The sequence below is a fragment of the Onychostoma macrolepis genome, chromosome 25, assembly GCF_012432095.1.
Source record: "Onychostoma macrolepis isolate SWU-2019 chromosome 25, ASM1243209v1, whole genome shotgun sequence".
NCBI lineage: Eukaryota > Metazoa > Chordata > Actinopteri > Cypriniformes > Cyprinidae > Onychostoma > Onychostoma macrolepis.
Window position 1 is genome coordinate 20,891,770 of NC_081179.1, and position 17,842 is coordinate 20,909,611.

Here is a 17,842-nt window from a genome sequence, read left to right on the forward strand (position 1 = left end):
CTTAAGCTATTACATACCTCTCGGGTCCCTAGCGACTCTATACACTTTTTACAAAAAAACCCCCCAAAAAAACAGACGTTCTCTTATGATTTTATATTCTTGTTATATTGTTTAAACTTTAAAAAATGAGTGAGGGAAAGGTAGTGAATGACGTCCCGGGTCACTAAAGATTAAAGGTGTATTTTATTTTTGTGTTGTTTGTTTTTTGTTTATTTATCATTAGGACTTTTTTTGCTTAGTATTTTTTGTTTTTTATTATTATTTTAGTTATTATATTTGATCTTTGTGTTTTTTTTTTACTTTTTCTTTTTTTTTTTTTTTTTTAGCTATTAGATTTTTATTGTATTTTTTTCAGTTTTGTTTATTTATCATTAGGTCTTTTGTTACTTTTTTGCTTAGTTTTTATTTATTTTATTTTTGTGTTTTCTATTTTTGTTGTTTAGTTGGTTTTTTTCATGTCTTTTTTTTTTCTTTCAGTTATTTGATTTTTTTTGTTTTGTTGAGTAGGTCAAAAGTACTCTCACAGCAAGGTTCATTTTGTGTCAGATAATGATCTTAAAAACCTATTGAGACTCTGTCAACAATCAACTTGGGAAGTTCCTGTTCATGTGTCTGTTGGGGCTAAATGTCAGTTCATGTTCAAACATTTCCCTGTGGTTCTGGTTACAGACTGGACCCCATCCTGTACAAAAAGTGTCAGAACGATGCCGCCCGCATCTGTCACACTCACGGCTGGAACGAGACCAGCGAGTTCATGCCGCCCGGAGCCGTTTTCTCCTGTCTGTACCGGCACGCTTACCGCACCGAGATGCAGGGACGACGGGTACGACTAACACTCACTGAAACACCCTGATGTTACACACTACACTTTATCTACTGCATTGTGAGTTATCAGAAAATAGGACATTCAGAAACTATAGCTTATCTGAGGCTTCCTAAATGCAACTATAGGGTTCATCAGAAATTTCTGAAGTAAGTTCGGAAGAGAGTTTGAATGTAAGTATCCTCTGCTTCCTTAAAGAGTGGAGTCTCACAAACCTGTCAAAAACACGACTAAGCTGCATTTCACCTCAGAAACAAAAGGAAAAATCAATTATTTTGTTTTTTTACTATTAACATTTTATGCATTGTTACATTATTTTCATGTGAAATAAGCAACCTCCCTCAATTATCATTACCATAATTCAGTAATAAAATAATGTTAAAAATAATTCACAAGTTAAATTATATAAATTTTATTTATAGTTTTATTTACAAGTATTTATTTCTGCTTAACTAGTATTTATTTATACTTATTTGTCTTACATTTTTTTATTATAAATAACATAAATTGATGTCACAGTGCAGAAAATCTTAATGGTCTCAAAATGGTGTTCACGCAAAGCATATATATATATATATAATATAAATTTTTTTTTTTGTTGTTGTTGTGAAATATGACTTATGTTTCTGACAGGTCTGGTGACGTTCACTCTAAGAGTAAATGTGATCAAGCTACAAATGCATGTTCTCAGCAAATTAGCAGGGACAAATCAAAATCACCTTCCTTTGCTGAGACGGAAATCACATTAATTCAAGCTGTGGGCTTTAAATGAGTAGTGATTGACAGGAAATTAACTCAAATGATGTGGGTCTTGGGAATTTTTTACAGACTAATCTAAAAATAGAAATTCTTGTGTAACATTTATGGTAACGGTATCAAATTTCATGACACCTGTCAAACACGTGCACACAGATCGCTGTTTGTAGACGGATCCAGAACTGTGTGTACGTGTCTGATTGATTGGTTGTGGGTCTGTTTGTTTGCTTTAGGTGTGTGTGTGTGTGTGTGTGCATATGTGCTAATGCGTCTTGAATCGATCTGCAGTTATCTCGGGACTGTAAGACGGAGGTTCAGAGGATCCTCCACCAGAGGGCTCTGGATGTGAAACTGGATCCGGAGCTGCAGCAGCGATGCATGACAGACCTCGGGAAGTGGTGCAGTGAGAAGACTGAAGCTGGACAGGTCAGTATATGAGATCACACTAATTATAGCTCTCACTTTCCATTGGTTACGTGCAATTAAAACATGTTTTGTTAACACTTTAGAATAGGGAACACTTATTCACTATTAACTACGACTTTTCCCTCAATAAATTCCTAATTTGCTGCTTATTAATAGTTAGTAAGGTAGTTGTTAAGTTTAGGTTTTGGGTAGGATTAGGGATGTAGAATAAGGTCATACAGAATAAGGCATTAATATGTGCTTAATTACTACTAATAAATGGCTAATATTCTAGTAATATGCATGCTAATAAGCAACTAGTTAAGAGACCTTAAACTAAAGTGTTACCACATTTTTTCTTAAATTATCTGTTTTTTTTTTTGTTTGTTTTTTCATTTTGTGAGGTTTACGAACTTTGCAACCTTGTTACTAAAATGTAGGATTTGTTTATATACGCCTTAATTTTATTTTATTTTTTTCTTCTATGGGGTTTCATAAGGTTTACTATAGTAAACTAGAACTTAAACCGTTAAAAACATGTAATAAAATAAACTTGAACTGAAAAAAATATTAAATGAGTATAAAAACTCTATTTCTGGTAGTTACTCATTTTTATTTAGTCTAACTTTTTGTACTAAACTAAAACTGGAAAAAAAAATGTATAAACACTAAAAAATAATGTCAAAAACTCAAATTAAATAAAAAATTATATAAAATGTATATGAACTATATAAAAATTAGTGCTATAAAGCAATTAATCGCATCCAAAATAAGTTTGTTTACATGTTTATACTGTGTAAATTTGTGTATATATAAATACACATACAGTATATATTTAAAATATTTCTGTGTATATATGTGTGTATATATATATATATATATATATATATGTATATGTATGTATTTAATATTATATAAAAATGTTAAGTTTATACGTGTAAAATATTTTTATTAAATATACGTGTGTGTGTGTGTATTTATATATACATAATAAATATACACAACACACACACATTATGTAAACAAACTTATTTTGGATGCGATTAATCGTTTGACAGCACTAATAAAAATATATAAAATAAAATAAAAATTATATTTCCAAATAATAAAAACTAATAGGATCTCACTGATAGTAAAATAACTGTCTGTCACCTTCCATGGACTGTATATGATTAATTATTATTTTATTTTTTTCTTACAAATGGACAGTTTTGTGTTCTGTTCATTTTGAGGTTTGCCATGTTTGCAACCCTGTTACTAACTTTTAGGATGTCTAAATAAACTGTAAAAACTCATTTGTTTTCTTTTTTCGTTTCCTTTTATTTGTAATTTTCTAGTAAAGAACATTTTAATAAGCATTGAACTTAAATATAAAAATTTGATTACATTTGTGTCCAAATGTATAAGAACAAACAAAAAACTACACCGGAATGGGTAACAGGGTTGCAAGCAACGCATCATATCCTAAATTAAGCTGTCACACAACAGAGACTGTAGTACTTATTGAACGTGCATTTCTGTAAATTAAAGAAGAAAATAATATTTTTATTATTATTATTTTTTTTTTTTTTTTTATATCCTTAAAATAACTCCAGTAACAGGATTGAATGGTTGAGATTTGTGAATGCTGTCAACACTACAATATTTGTACAAGATTTTCTACAAAATTAGTCTTTTTGCCCTGGTTCAGAAAGAATCCAGTGGTGTGTCACAATTTTAAGAAATGCTAGGAATGTAATGGGGGACATTATGTGGTAACAGGATTGAGCACAACTTGGGTGACGTGGCTAATTATTACCACAGTAATATTTAATAATGCAAATTATTGTAAAGGTTTTGTTTAAATGTGTTTGTTTTAAATGTAAGGTTTTAATATTAAGAGTTGTATTTTTGTTTATTTAATTGTTGGACACAATTAAGAAGGTCAGCTTCTGAAATGGGATTACTGGCCATGGTTAATTTTATGTTAGATAATGATTTCGAAAACATGAGATTTGTGCCTGTGATGCTCTACAAAAAGTCTTGGGACACCAACAGATGTTTCTTATGAAATGTTTGAATTTGCAAAGAAATTCCCAGTGATGCATTATTGCTCAATGTTTGTCTGTCAGGAACTGGAGTGCTTACAGGATCATTTAGATGATCTGGTCTCTAACTGCAGGGATGTGGTGGGAAACCTCACAGAATTGGAGTCTGAGGTAAAAAAATAAATGCTTTTGTGAATTTTACAGCAGTTTGACTCTGAAATTAAAAAGCCTCAGTGTCTATGTTTGGGTGCTATTGTTCTCTGCTGGACGCGAGACGTCTGGGGTGGGTTTGGACTGATTTTGGTGCGTCTGGTTTTCCAGGACATTCAGATCGAGGCCTTGTTGATTCGAGCCTGTGAGCCTGTGATCCAGTCCTACTGTCACGTAAGTTGCGAATCATTTTTTCATCACTTAAAACCATATAATAAATGCACAAAGTAGCTTGTTTTCTTTTCTTTTTCATTTGTCCTCTCTATTTGCCTGTGTTTGTTTGACAGGAGGTGGCCGATAATCAGATAGACACAGGGGACCTGATGGAGTGTCTCGTTGCCAATAAACACCAGAAGGAAATGAATGAGAAATGCGCCGTCGGAGTCACACACTTCCAGCTGGTATGTCTGACGAATACACACTCACTCTTTCTACTGTTACTACTGTTCTGTCTCAACCGTCCGTTTCTCCTCCTCATCCTCAGATCCAGATGAAGGACTTTCGCTTCTCGTACAAGTTCAAGATGGCATGCAAGGAGGACGTGCTCAAACTGTGCCCCAACATCAAAAAGAAGTGAGTGCGTGGCACAAAGCAAATATTTCATACATTTTACATTAACGTTAGGGTTGAGTGCTATTTATCCTCTAGAATAATGTTGTAAATGTTGTTTTAACAACATTATCTGAGTATGTCTGAGTATATGCAAAAAAACAGCCAAAAACATGTCTTGAAAGTCCAAAAGCATTCACTGCATGATGAAGCCTATTAAAATGCAGTTGCATGCCCATATAATCCCGGTTTTGGTATTTATAAGATTATGGTGTAGTTAAGCAATAGAGTTTGGTTTTCCCTATTATCAGCGCATGAGCACGATCGCATATGTTGTATTCATTTTATACAGCAGTTCAACAAACAAGAAGTTAATATTGAACGAGTCCTAGTTTGGAGACAAAATCTGTTTTGCTGACGAAAATGGTTCCAATCAAAACCGGAGCAGAACATTTGTGCGTCTTGGAGCAACACTGCGGTGGTTAATTCCTAAATTAAATCATTTGAGTCAACGATTCATCCATTCATTAAGACAGTCGCTTGCTTTGTTTTTAAAAGAATCGTCCATTTTGAATGAATCATTCATTAAGACTTGGACTTGTCGCCACGTACTGGCCATTTTAGTGTCATTTATCTATGGCGGGTCTAATCCAGCCAAGAAAAAAAAAAATACTGAGTATCATATAAATCATGTGAGATTGGTTACATCTACTACATTTACGAAAGCTCTTCTAGAGGTAATGCAGAGTATGATGGGAAGGTTTTGATGGTCTGTTTACTCTTAGGGTGGATGTGGTGATCTGTCTGAGTACCACAGTAAGGAACGACACTTTACAGGAAGGCAGAGAGCAGCGAGTTTCCATGAAATGTCGTAAACAGCTCAGAGTGGAAGAGCTGGAGATGGTCAGTACATCAAATCGATCTAAAATATGTATAGTCTAATCATTTGTAGTGTACTCCGCTGTGTTATGTCTTCTATCCTGTGAAGTTGAGATTTGTGGTTGTTTGTCATGCAGTCTGAGGACATTCGTCTGGAGCCGGAGCTGTTCGAGAGCTGTCGGCAGGACATCAAGCTGCACTGTCAGAACGTGGTGTTTGGAAACGCTCAGGTAAATTCAGATGAGCTGGCTCTCTGATCCTCTGTTTAACTGTGAGGATCTGCTAATCTGTGTGTTTGTGCGTGTTCAGGTGATCGAGTGTCTGAAGGAAAACAAGAAGCGGCTGACCCAGCACTGCCATCAGAAAGTCTTCAAACTGCAGGAGAATGAAATGATGGACCCAGAACTCGACTTCCAGCTCATGAGAGTCTGCAAGCAGATGATTAGGGTGTGAAACCTCATCAATTACATCTGAAAAGACTACAGAATTTAACGGTGGCTTGAAATTGTTTGATTAATCTATATGAAGTATTTAAGAACTTTTTTTTTTTTTCTTTATTATACAGCGTTTCTGCAGTGACACGGATGCAAAGAACCTCTTACAGTGTCTCAAACAAAACAAGAACAGCGAGCTAATGGATCCGAAATGCAAACAAATGATTACCAAGAGACAGATCACCCAGAACACAGGTGCGACCACGCCTACATGCTAACATACACATGCATACATACTCATAGGTTTTATTTAATCACTCCCATATTTATCTTTACAATTAGAGTCGGCACACCAACAAACAGGATGCTTTAGTAATGCAGTAATTATGTGTTGTTCTCAGTAAAAGGCATATGTGTCAAATGTTTTCTTTCAACGAAGGGTCAATGAAAGGTGTTAAACTCATCAGGACAAACTATGTAATTTATTTAATGAGCTGTTTTACTTTTATTTAAATGTATTTATTTCAACCCTGTTACAAAAATTTGGAAGATGTCTTAATATTGTTTAAAAACCTAGTAACAACAGTGATAATGTAGTTATGAATCTTTTTTTAATAATCAAACATTTTCTAATACCCATTTTTTTTTTTCCATCTTCTAATATAATAAATTAAATATTAATTCAAAAATTACACCTTTTAAAACAAAATACAATTAACAGGGTTTTAAGTAACAGGGTTGTAGGCTTTGCTTAAGATAAGCTTTTACTGTATGGGCTTACTAGTTGAAGACTAAATGTTCATTTAAATTAGTATTAGTATTATGACCTTTTCCAAATTTTTGAAACGGGGTTGGAAAATAAAATCCTGTTTAAAAGTCTAGCAATAAATGTTTTCAAGTAAAAAAAAAAAAAAAAATAATAATTCTACTAATCCATTAAATAAATATAAGTGAAATAATTCAACATTTAAAAAAAAAATAATTTTGCTGAAATTACATGTTTCATGTTTTCTTAGTAGGGCCAAACTAGTTTGAGATGAAATACTGGTTGGTTGGTTGGTTGGTTAATTTAAATGAGGATTTTTTTTTTTTTTCAACTCTGTTACAAAAAATAGAAGATGTCTTGATACTGTTTAAAAACCTAGTAATAAACATTTTCCAGTAAAACTTCTTTATTTTCTACTAATAACTATTAAATCAATATAGCTGAAGTCATTTTCAGAGATTTTCGAGATTTAAAATTGCGTTTTGCTAAAACGTAACAGGGTTGTAGGTTTTGCCTAAATGATGCTTTCTCTCAGCAGGAGCTAACCAGTTTGAGACTAAATGTTGGTTTGTAGTGATTAACAAACTTGTATTTACAATAAATTAAAGGGAAATATTAGCATTTGTCTTACAAGAACATCAATAACAGGTGTGAAATGTAAAAATGTAGAAAATGTAATGAAATTGTAATGTCTTCCCTAGGGCTGTCAAAATGGCTGAAAAACAAAATTTGAATTTTGTACTTAAATATTATCAATATTCAAGTTTCTTTTAGAATTTAAAAGGCATAATTTCAGTTAAGGGGGAAAAAAGATTTTGGCTTCTCTCCTGAGGCCACAATAGGCGCATCAACCGAAATATTAATAATGCACGTTTCTTCAAAGCAATAAAATAACACAACCATCTTTGAAAAAAGTGCATAATGTTTAAATTAATGTTTATAAACCATATATAATTAAGTTTAAACAATTAGAAACAAAACAGCATCATGTATGTAGTTTTTACAAAGGACTGAAAACCAATCACAAAGAATACTTTTTACATTTAAAAACATGAGATGCAGTGGGATGGGGAAAAACTGCCATAAAGTCTCGAGACATGTTTTTCAAAAGTTGAACTTACATTAATTTTACATGGCTTTCTAAACATGTACACATTTCTTGTTTCACATTTCTTCCACTTTTTATTTATTTATTTTTTTGTTTTTTGACAGCCCTAGTCTTCCCACCATACTTGAGAAAGAGTTGAAATCGTTTGATTAAACCATTTAAATTTTGTGCCATTATTGCTATAAAATGTAATGAGATACGAGTGCCCTATTCGTGTAAAGTCCCTGATGAATCAAAAGACCTTGTTCCATCACTAAAGTTTGTTTAAATTCTAGACTACCGTCTGAACCCTGTGCTGAGGAAGGCTTGCAAAGCAGACATCCCAAAGTTCTGCCAGAACATCCTGAACAATGCCAAAGACGACAACGAGCTGGAGGGGCAGGTCATCTCCTGCCTCAAACTCAAATACGCAGACCAGGTTCGTAACCCTGATCGCCGCGAATGCACATAAACCTGCACCTTTACTCCATATAAGAGCGTGTGTTTGTGTGTCCAGCGTCTCTCTCCAGACTGCGAGGGCCAGATCAGTGTCATTCTGCAGGAGTCTGCGCTGGACTACAGGCTCGACCCGCAGCTGCAGCTCCAGTGCACTGATGAGGTAACATTCACTGTCTTGGTATGACGTATAATGAGATGTTTTGGTCTCAAATGACCAGTAATGGTTGTTTGTCCCAGATCCCGCGGCTCTGTGCGGAGGAAGTAGCGGCGCAGGAGCAGACGGGTCAGGTTGAGGAGTGTTTGAAAATCAACCTGCTGAAGATCAGCCACGAAGGCTGTAAAAAGGTAAGATCACATTGACCTCGATTTGCCACAAGTTGCATGGTTCAATTTCTCACATCTCTTCTGACTGGCTGTTCCCGCTGTAGGAGGTTCTCAACATACTGAAGGAGAGCAAGGCGGACATCTTTGTGGATCCAGTTCTGCACACAGCATGCGCCCTGGACATTAAGCACCAATGTGCTGCGATCCCTCCGGGCCGAGGAAGACGTCAGTAATTCTGGAAATGATTTTATGCCATTTTGGTAGGCTTGATATTCATTACTGTACTCTGTGTTTGTGCAGAGATGTCGTGTCTGATGGAGGCTCTCCAAGATAAGCGTGTGAGACTCCAGCCGGAGTGTAAGAAGAGGTTACAGGACCGCATTGACATGTGGAGTTACGCCGCTAAGGTAAACGTTCACCCAATCCCAATGGCCTCCATTCGGAAGCTCAACAGTATTTTCTTCTTTCTTGTTGTTCCAAAACATCAGTTGTGTTCCATAATACTAGAGCGATGATTCAAAACTTGGTATTGTAGGTGTGCTCACTACACACATGCTGTTCTAACAAGTAAACAGCGACATTATGCTGCTTTCTAAGATACCTTGTTCTAAGGAAGAATCACGTATTTCAGTTTCAATAAATTTATTTAAAAAACATTTAGTAGGCTTGCCAACACCGCTTGAATATGTTAGATATATATATATATGTGTGTGTGTGGATATATATATATTAGTGTTGTCAAAAGACCCGGTAAGTCGGTACTAAAAAAATGAAAACGTCACGGTACCAGGTTTTTTTTAAGTACCGGTGGTACCGAGTACCCGGTTCTTGACGCGTATGGACCTATGATTTCCGCAATGCACAAAACGCGGATGGAATCTCAGAATCCAGTTATAAAAACGTTTAGAGTTTACAGTTTAGCACGGAATGTCACGGAATTTGTCAAAGTTTGGATGAATTAATCAAAAGTAGGTTGTCACACTTTAATCAAATCGCGACATGGACTAGTATCTGTAAATATTAAGCCGCAAAAGTCGATTCAGATATGAATCCCGCATGTTCTGCGAGTCTCTGTGTGTGTGTGTGTGTGTGTGTGTGTGTGTATGTATGAATGAATGGCAGAGACGCGCGTTTTTGTTTTGTTTTTTTACACTGAAGTGCGTGACGCTCGCGGTGATTTCAGCATCTGCCGTCTCAATGAGGACATAAATACATAAACAACATCTACAGAACTGCTCTGAGAGTCCCTTCACGAGTATTCTACCGTTCCATTTGAGTAAAACCAGCTTCATATCATATAGCTACACACAGAAATGTAAAGGTATTCACGGCAACCCGTCAAAATAAGTTTATCTTAAAGACATTGTGCCAAAAATATATTACTATTATTTAGTAGAATGTATGTGATACTATTACTACTGTTGATGATAAAATATATATTTTTTTTAAAGAAATAATCACACAATATTTCTTCCATATTTTAATTTTAATAGTAAATCCCCTTTATTTACCCAAAAAATAAAATGTTTAAATTTCATTAATTAAAAGACAAATTAAATTTGGGTGAAACTTTACTGTTTACTGTTTTTCATACTTTTATTACTTGCGGAAAAACTTGAAACACAATTTAAATAAGTATGAAGAATGGCATTGATTTTTGTAAAAAAAAATTTTGCTTGACTATTATTAAAAATAGTGTGTTTTTAATTAGCATGTGGTACCGAAATTGGTACCGAGAACCATGGATTTTCACTGGTATCGGTACCGAATACTGAAATTTTGGTACCTTGACAACACTTTTTATATATATATATATATATATATATATATATATATATATATATATATATATATATATATATATATATATATATATATATATATATATATATATATATATATATATATATATATATATATATATATATATATATATTAGTGGTGGGCGTTATCGGCGTTAACGTGCTGCGTTAACGTGAGACTCTTATCGGGCGATAAAAAAAAATATCGCCGTTAATCTATTCTCAAAGTTGGGTTGGGAGCTGGGTCTATACTACGCAAGCTATGATGACTTTCACCTCGATATTTTAGCGGATGTATACCTAGCGAATTGCACTGTAGGGGCGAGAATGAGTCTTTGAACCTGTGTGTATGCGTGCTAACATGGATGCAGCTATGAAGCCGCGGGTTTGCTTCAGGAAAATTTATTTTTAAGAAGCTTCCCAATGGAAATCGGCAAGTCATTTCTGTCTCTACGTTACATGGTCGCGCTCTCTGTATCGCTTGCACAGCGGAGTTCCGCCTCGGTTCGCACACACACACACACACACACACATACACGTGGCGCACACACAAGTGAGCACACTCCCACTCCTATTTGTAAATATTAAGCATAAGCGTCTATTTAAATATGACTTCTGCGTGTCTCTGTGTTAATGTATGGCGCAGACGCGCGGGTTTGTTTACTACTCATACAGAAGACCGCGTGAAGCTTGCGGTGATATTAACGTCTGTCGTCTCACTAAATGAGGACATAAATACATGAACCACATCTCCAGAACTGCTCTGAGAGTCACTTCATGAGCATTCGAGCGTTTCATTTGAGAAAAACTATCCTCACGGCAACCCGTCAAAATAAAAGTTCGGTTTCACTTGAAGACATTGGGCAGAACGTAATAGACTACTACTACTAAAACTATTAAAACCTTATCTTTAAGGAATAATCATACAATGTCTTCAATGTTATTATCAATATTAAATTCTTGATGACTGCTAGTTGTTTACTTATCTACTTGGCAGAATTCAAATGAGCCATTTTAATCTAGATTAATTCCAAGATTACAGTGAGATTAATCTAGATTAAAAAAATTAATCTATGCCCACCACTAAAATATATATATATATACACTGTGTACATCAATAATGTAACCATTATTATGAAAACTGTGATAGCCTTTACCTCAGAGAAACTGTCTTCCGATCTTTTTGCATAGAAAAACTTGCATGCGTAAATTGTCACATTAAATTAAATGCAAAAAAATGTATGACTTTGTACAAATCTTACAGACGTTTCTGCATTTCATTTAAGTTAAGACGTATTGTCAAGTATGGTGACCCATACTCGAAATGGTGCTCTGCATTTAACCCATCCAAGTGCACACACACAGCAGTGAGTAGTGAACAAGTGCACACACACACAGTGAACACACACCCGGAGCAGTGGGCAGCCTTACTCCAGCGCCCGAGGAGCAATTAGGGGTTCGGTGCGTTGCTCAAGGGCACCTTAGTCATGGTGTCGAAGGTGGAGAGAGTGCTCCATTCACAATCCCCACCTTCAATACCTGCCGGCCCGAGAATCGATCCGGCAACCTTCAGGTTACAAGCCTGACTCCCTAACCATTAGGCCACAACTACCCCTAGTATTACGATTTATTACGATAATTTGCATAGTCTGGTTTCATGAACAGTTCATTTTGAAAACGTTTTGTAAATTCTCATTCAGTTTGTTTATGTAAGGATGCATGAAAATTGTTTCATATAATCCCAAGTGACAATTACATAAGTGTGAAATTAAGCAAATATTGTATTATGCAAATATAAGTTGTTACACTCAATTAAATTTGCGGAAAAAATTTTAGGAACGACATTGAGCCTCATTCATGAAATATTTTAAAAGATATAAGTAAATTTGGAATAATTGTTTTCTGAAGAATTTGCCCAAATCTTACATAAGTTTCTGCATTTGATTTAGTATTAGAATTTGCAACTATTTTATTTTAAAAGATGTTTTATAAATTCACATTCAATATAAGTTTACGTAAGGATAGTTGTACAAGAAATTATGACAAATCTTACAAAAATGCATGACAATTTATGTAAGCATGTTTTTACAAACAAATTACCCACACCTTGCATTATTTCAGTGCAATCAAATTGCGCAAGAACTGTTTTTGTTTTTTTTTTTTAAACAATGAGACTCGTTCATGAAATAAATGGAGTAATTTGCTCATAAAATGGAAAACACTTTTCCAACTCTCCTGCAGGTTCACAAATGCTTCGTAAACCTCAGATTTGAGAGTTCAATGTTTCTAAGTTAGTAAATTCCAATCATTTGCATTTTAAAGGAACACTCCCCTTTTTTTGAAAATGGGCTCATTTTCCAACTCCCCTAGAGTTAAACAGTTGAGTTTTACCGTTTTTGAATCCATTCAGCCGATCTCCGGGTCTGGCGGTAGCACACTTAGCTTAGCATAGATCATTGAATCGGATTAGACCATTAGCATCTCACTGAAAAATGACCAAAGAGTTTTGATTAATTTTCCTATTTAATGCTTGACTCTTCTGTTGGTACATTGTGTACTAAGACTACCGATATGGCTAGGAACTATACTCTCATTACGGTGTAATATTAATTAATAATAAAGGAACTTTGCTGCCGTACCATGGGTGCAGAAGGCGCAATGATATTACGCAGCGCTTACGCAGGGTTACATATGATTCGACTATCGGCAAGATTCGAAAAATTCCGATTCAACTATGAAAATCCTTAGTTGGGGACACTCCTAGATAATTCTGTAAATTTGTACTTTATCTGAACTAGTCAAAAAGTATAGAAAACTCGAAAATTGTTTAAACAGTTTATAACCATCCTTTATAGTTTAAGATTAAAGTTAGGGTAGGCGATTTTGGAGAGGCTAGCTTTGAAAGCATAAGAACCCACCCTCCCTGAAAATCCCTCTCCAAAGCCACGCCTCCTCCAAAACATTGGTCTGCAATAGCGTGATAAATGCACTGATGGCGTATCATGTCTGCACGAACAGGGTGTGTGGAGGTATGCATATAAGTTGACCAGCAAGTAGGGCAGCCTGTTGTAGCCTCAAGGTCCTTGCACACGGAGTCCGAAATTATCGTATGCATTTATTTTATTTATTTTTTTGTATTCATTCTCCTTTCCTATCAAAATGCTTGCTACAGATGCGAAAAACACGGAAAATCGAACCTGATCCAATTTTTTTTTTTTTATGACGGGCAAAAGTTTCAGAGGCTGTGTGTAAACGTGATTGACACAACGTGAGGTCATATTTATTTTTTAACTTGCGTGAATTTCGGACTCGGTGTGCAAAGACCTTTAGGTGATATGATTGGATGCTTTTGGGATGTGAAGAGTCTTTCAACCAGCATAACAAAAAAATAACATTTTTGAACCAAATCACTCACCCTGCCTTTTAGTATACGCAAGGAACATTGAATGCGAGTTGCGGGTGATAAAATTTTCATGAGCACAAGTTCATATTGTTTCTCTGTTGTCACAGGTGGCGCCAGCAGAAGGTTTCTCGGATCTGGCCGGGCAGGTTTTCACGTCTCCTGCCAAGAACTACATCCTGAGCATGTTGGCGATGTGCGTGGTCCTGCTCTTCCTCATGGGTCTGCTGTGCGGCCGCATCACCAAGCGCGTGACGCAGGAGTTGAAGGACAGGTAGAGAGGAGGAGGTGCAGGGCAGGGGAAGTGCTATTCAGCTCCCCCTGCAGGGCAAAAAGCCCATCACGCCCCACACGCCGTTCTCCGTCCTGGGCCGGGGAAGGACACTGGGGTTGGAAACGCAAACTTGACGGAGGGGGGCGGGTGTTTAGACTCGTGCTGTGTGTGCATTTTCGTGGTACCACCGATGGCCACATTGGGACCCAGTTTTAATTGCTACACACAGTTTTTTGTTTTTTTGTTTTTTTTCCCTGACTGTGCTTGTCCTACATCATCACCTGCTTCTCTGAGTAAACCTGCCTGCAGCGGACCCTGCGAGCGTACTTTCTGCCGCGCGCTTTCGAACACCGTCGCGCCAGACGCCGCCAATCAGCTTTCTTCAACTAATATCACAGACTTGGTTTTGCTTTCCAGCTCAATGTTTTTATTTATTGTTGGTGTTTGGATCGCAGGAGGTTCGGCTTTTGATTTCCTTTTGTTTGCAGGGATGGTGTTGCAATTTTGACGTCCATGTTTTAGGAAACAGCCAGTTGCTGAAGATGTGCATATTGACAAGAATCGAGCGATTGAACGAATGTGTGTCTGTGCCTTTTTGCCCGTCCGAGTGAGAGAATTGTTGTTTGTGTGTTGGTTTTATCATGGGCTTGTTGATTTTTCTTTGTCACTGGGAACATTCTTTTCACCCATCTTTCTTTGCAGTAGGGGTTATACATATGATTTTTGTGTCATTTGGTTGGTTGGTTTTAAGCGAAAGGGTTCTGCATTATGAAGGTTTCACACGTCGTCGCCCGATGCGTTTGAACTGGTCTTAACTGAGCCACAAGATTTAGAAAATGGACGATAAAGATCGGAATATCGCCAGTCTAAGGGCGACTTGATTCTGGACTGTGAGTTGGTATTGATTCACGGGCTGCATTAAGACGTCAAGCTGTTTACATGCTGTTATCGATGCAGTTTCTGATGGCAGTGGTTTGGTCGCGTCGCATCTGAGCTTTGAATGAGTCGTTTGATTTGTGCTTTCATAGTGCCATATTAACAAACCATTCTGTTAGCATATTCAGAGTCATATGTGAACCAGATTCACATTTTTTGACGATTTACTCACATGGTAGATGTCATTTTATTTGCTTGTATCATTGGGTTTCCAGACAACGTATGGACGGTTTTAGGGAAATGATTGGTTTTAAACACTCCGTGTTTCGTACACATTCATGAAATAAGCTTCCTTCACAGACAGCCAATCTCTTTTAAAACATTGTAAGCTCAGTGCCGTCCATAATCGCGACATATTACAATTGTTTGCTTTCGCAGCCAATTTTTTTGGTTTCGTTTCCCTGAGTCATAATGCATTAAGAGTTTTTCTCATCAAGTTATTTTCGACTAAGTTGCTGTTTGACTGTATTTGTAGCTTCTTAATTCCTTCCTTCCGAAGGCTTTAATGCATAAACCCCCGTTTTGTCCCCGTTCACACTAAATTTTCACTCTCTTGAGTGACGGCATACTATTAAAAGCGTAATAGAGCTGTAATGTTACAGTCCCTGTGCATCTCTGCCTTTTAAGTTAATTTGGCTTTTGTATTATTGTTATATTTGTATGCTTTTGTACAAAATGACATTAAAGTGGACTTTGGTTCTAGTGTTTGTGCATTCAAGCTGTGCTTTAATAATCTGAATTCATTTCATAATGTTGTTGGGAGGGGGGAAACCATTCGTACTGTAAATAGCTGTCATTTTAATAGAGGATTGTGGGTAACAAACTCTGCCTTAACTTTGGCATTTTTCTTTTCTTTGCAGAAAACTTGGTCACCCATGGGTTGCACCCTTAAGCAAGGACAGGAAAGGATACATTCAAATTGACCAACAATAGACACTTTTATTCAGATCAAATCACATGGCTTGTGCTTTTGCATGCATTATTTTGAGGCTATATTATATATTGTTGGGAAATTCTTAAAAAAACAAAATCTCATGCACTAATGGCCTTTTAGCTTCATGTGCTTTCAATGCTTTGCATATACCTGCTTATGAAAGCTTCAGTTCATGACTGTGATCTGGGTTTCCTGCAAAGATGAAGAAACTGGTTTCAGCCAAATATTTTACGTTTTCATTCAAAGCGATTAAACCAGTACAGCTCTTCCCTCCACTGCCTAATTCAGTCGTTGATTTATCACCGTAGAAATAAGGTCCTTCATTTACCTGTAAATCATTTCTTTCAGCAGTTATTGATCTATTTTTATGCATTGAAGGAGGTGTATAATTGGTATATATTGATACAAATTACTTCAGCTGTGGTGTTTGTATATATTAGTACCATATTTCATTCACAGGGTCTGACGAGTTTGAAACCATTGTCTGTTTGGACTCGACATTAGAATTGAATGGCTTGGTATCCGGTGATCTAGTTTTGGTTGCCACATTTTTTAATTTATAGAAGTGTGTCTGGTTCATATTTCCTAAAATATAATAAAAGTCATAAAATAGGCTTAATTGTCTTAAAATAAGCAAAATTGTACACTTACACAAGTATCTGACCAAGCCAATCAAAATGAAGTGAAATTATTATTTTTATTCATTTCTTTTTGTATGTATCTGAACAAGCCAATCAAAAATGGTTAATATTTTTATTTCATTGCCTTGGGAAGATACTCAAAAATGATTTCGCATAATTTTGTTTGGCTTGGCAAGATAAGAAAAAAAAAAAAACATTAATTTTGATGAATTAATTTTCATTGGCTTTGTCAGGTACTTAAATTGTTAAAAAAAAAGAAATCATTTTGATTGGCTTGGTCAGATACTCCAAAAAATTCCAAACTTGGTATCTGAACAAGCCAATCAACATGAAGCAAGATTATTTATTTTTTGGTTTGTTTGTTTTTTTTTTTTTGAGTATCTGACCGGGACCATTCTGAATGTTTCATATTCTTTTGAGAGCTCAAACTGCAAGTAGTTTGTATCAGTTATGGAATCACATTGCGGTTTTAAGATGAAACGTTATATGGCTGTCGACGGCTGGGTGCAGGGGTTTTATTTTTGAATGAGTTAAACTAGCACTGGAAAACTCCCTACATCTGTACGTCATCCGCTCACAACCACTGCTTCCTGTCTGTCAAACTGATATATGACATAGAAATGATCAAATGATGAATTGTTTTTGTATTTACTTTCTGTGCACAAATTTATTATGAGAAGTATTTTTCCTCGAATCTGATTAAACAGTGTACTATACAGATGTAACAATAACTGCGCTTTTCTTTTGTCATTTCTCATGTCTGGTTCTGTAAGAGTTGAATTGGACCGTTGTTAATAAAATTGATCTGATGGTTTGTATCTGCTGTATTTTGTCCTTTTACAATTCGGGTTTAAAAATCTTTGCCGTCTTTGAGGCCTCCTCACGCAAGTAAAGGTCAAGAGTGTAGAGAGGAGGTCTGGATCGTCTCGTGTGGGCAAAATGACACTGGGGTGCCACATTCCCTTTGCCGAGTTTCTTCAGCGCTATTTTGTAAGACAAACATTTTTCTTTTCTGTTTGTGCTTCAGTGGAGCCACATCTGCCTCTGTTGCAGGGTTGCCAGGTCTGATAAAAATCATTTTTCGTTTCTCGGCGAAGTTCCATCATGCTATTGGGGCCGCTTCAACCCGCGGACAT

The 17,842-nt window shown here is 36.0% G+C and overlaps 1 protein-coding gene across 2 annotated transcripts in view; it reads left to right on the forward strand.

Annotated features, from left to right (window-relative positions):
* glg1a (golgi glycoprotein 1a) overlaps positions 1-17,524 on the forward strand; it is a 32,055-nt gene extending 14,531 nt beyond the window's left edge. Inside the window, exons 11-27 of one of the 2 annotated variants that reach the window (XM_058766996.1) lie at positions 670-823; positions 1,868-2,005; positions 4,096-4,182; positions 4,333-4,395; positions 4,509-4,622; positions 4,706-4,794; positions 5,556-5,673; positions 5,787-5,879; positions 5,959-6,096; positions 6,215-6,338; positions 8,233-8,375; positions 8,454-8,555; positions 8,633-8,740; positions 8,824-8,944; positions 9,020-9,126; positions 14,032-14,195; positions 15,992-17,524. In XM_058766996.1, coding sequence (XP_058622979.1) covers positions 670-823; positions 1,868-2,005; positions 4,096-4,182; positions 4,333-4,395; positions 4,509-4,622; positions 4,706-4,794; positions 5,556-5,673; positions 5,787-5,879; positions 5,959-6,096; positions 6,215-6,338; positions 8,233-8,375; positions 8,454-8,555; positions 8,633-8,740; positions 8,824-8,944; positions 9,020-9,126; positions 14,032-14,195; positions 15,992-16,064 — 1,936 coding nt within the window. In that variant the 3' untranslated portion in view covers positions 16,065-17,524. Of the gene's footprint in view, positions 1-669; positions 824-1,867; positions 2,006-4,095; positions 4,183-4,332; positions 4,396-4,508; positions 4,623-4,705; positions 4,795-5,555; positions 5,674-5,786; positions 5,880-5,958; positions 6,097-6,214; positions 6,339-8,232; positions 8,376-8,453; positions 8,556-8,632; positions 8,741-8,823; positions 8,945-9,019; positions 9,127-14,031 lie in introns of both variants that reach the window. The other variant, XM_058766997.1, reaches the window with a different exon arrangement.
* The last annotated feature ends 318 nt before the right edge of the window (positions 17,525-17,842 follow it).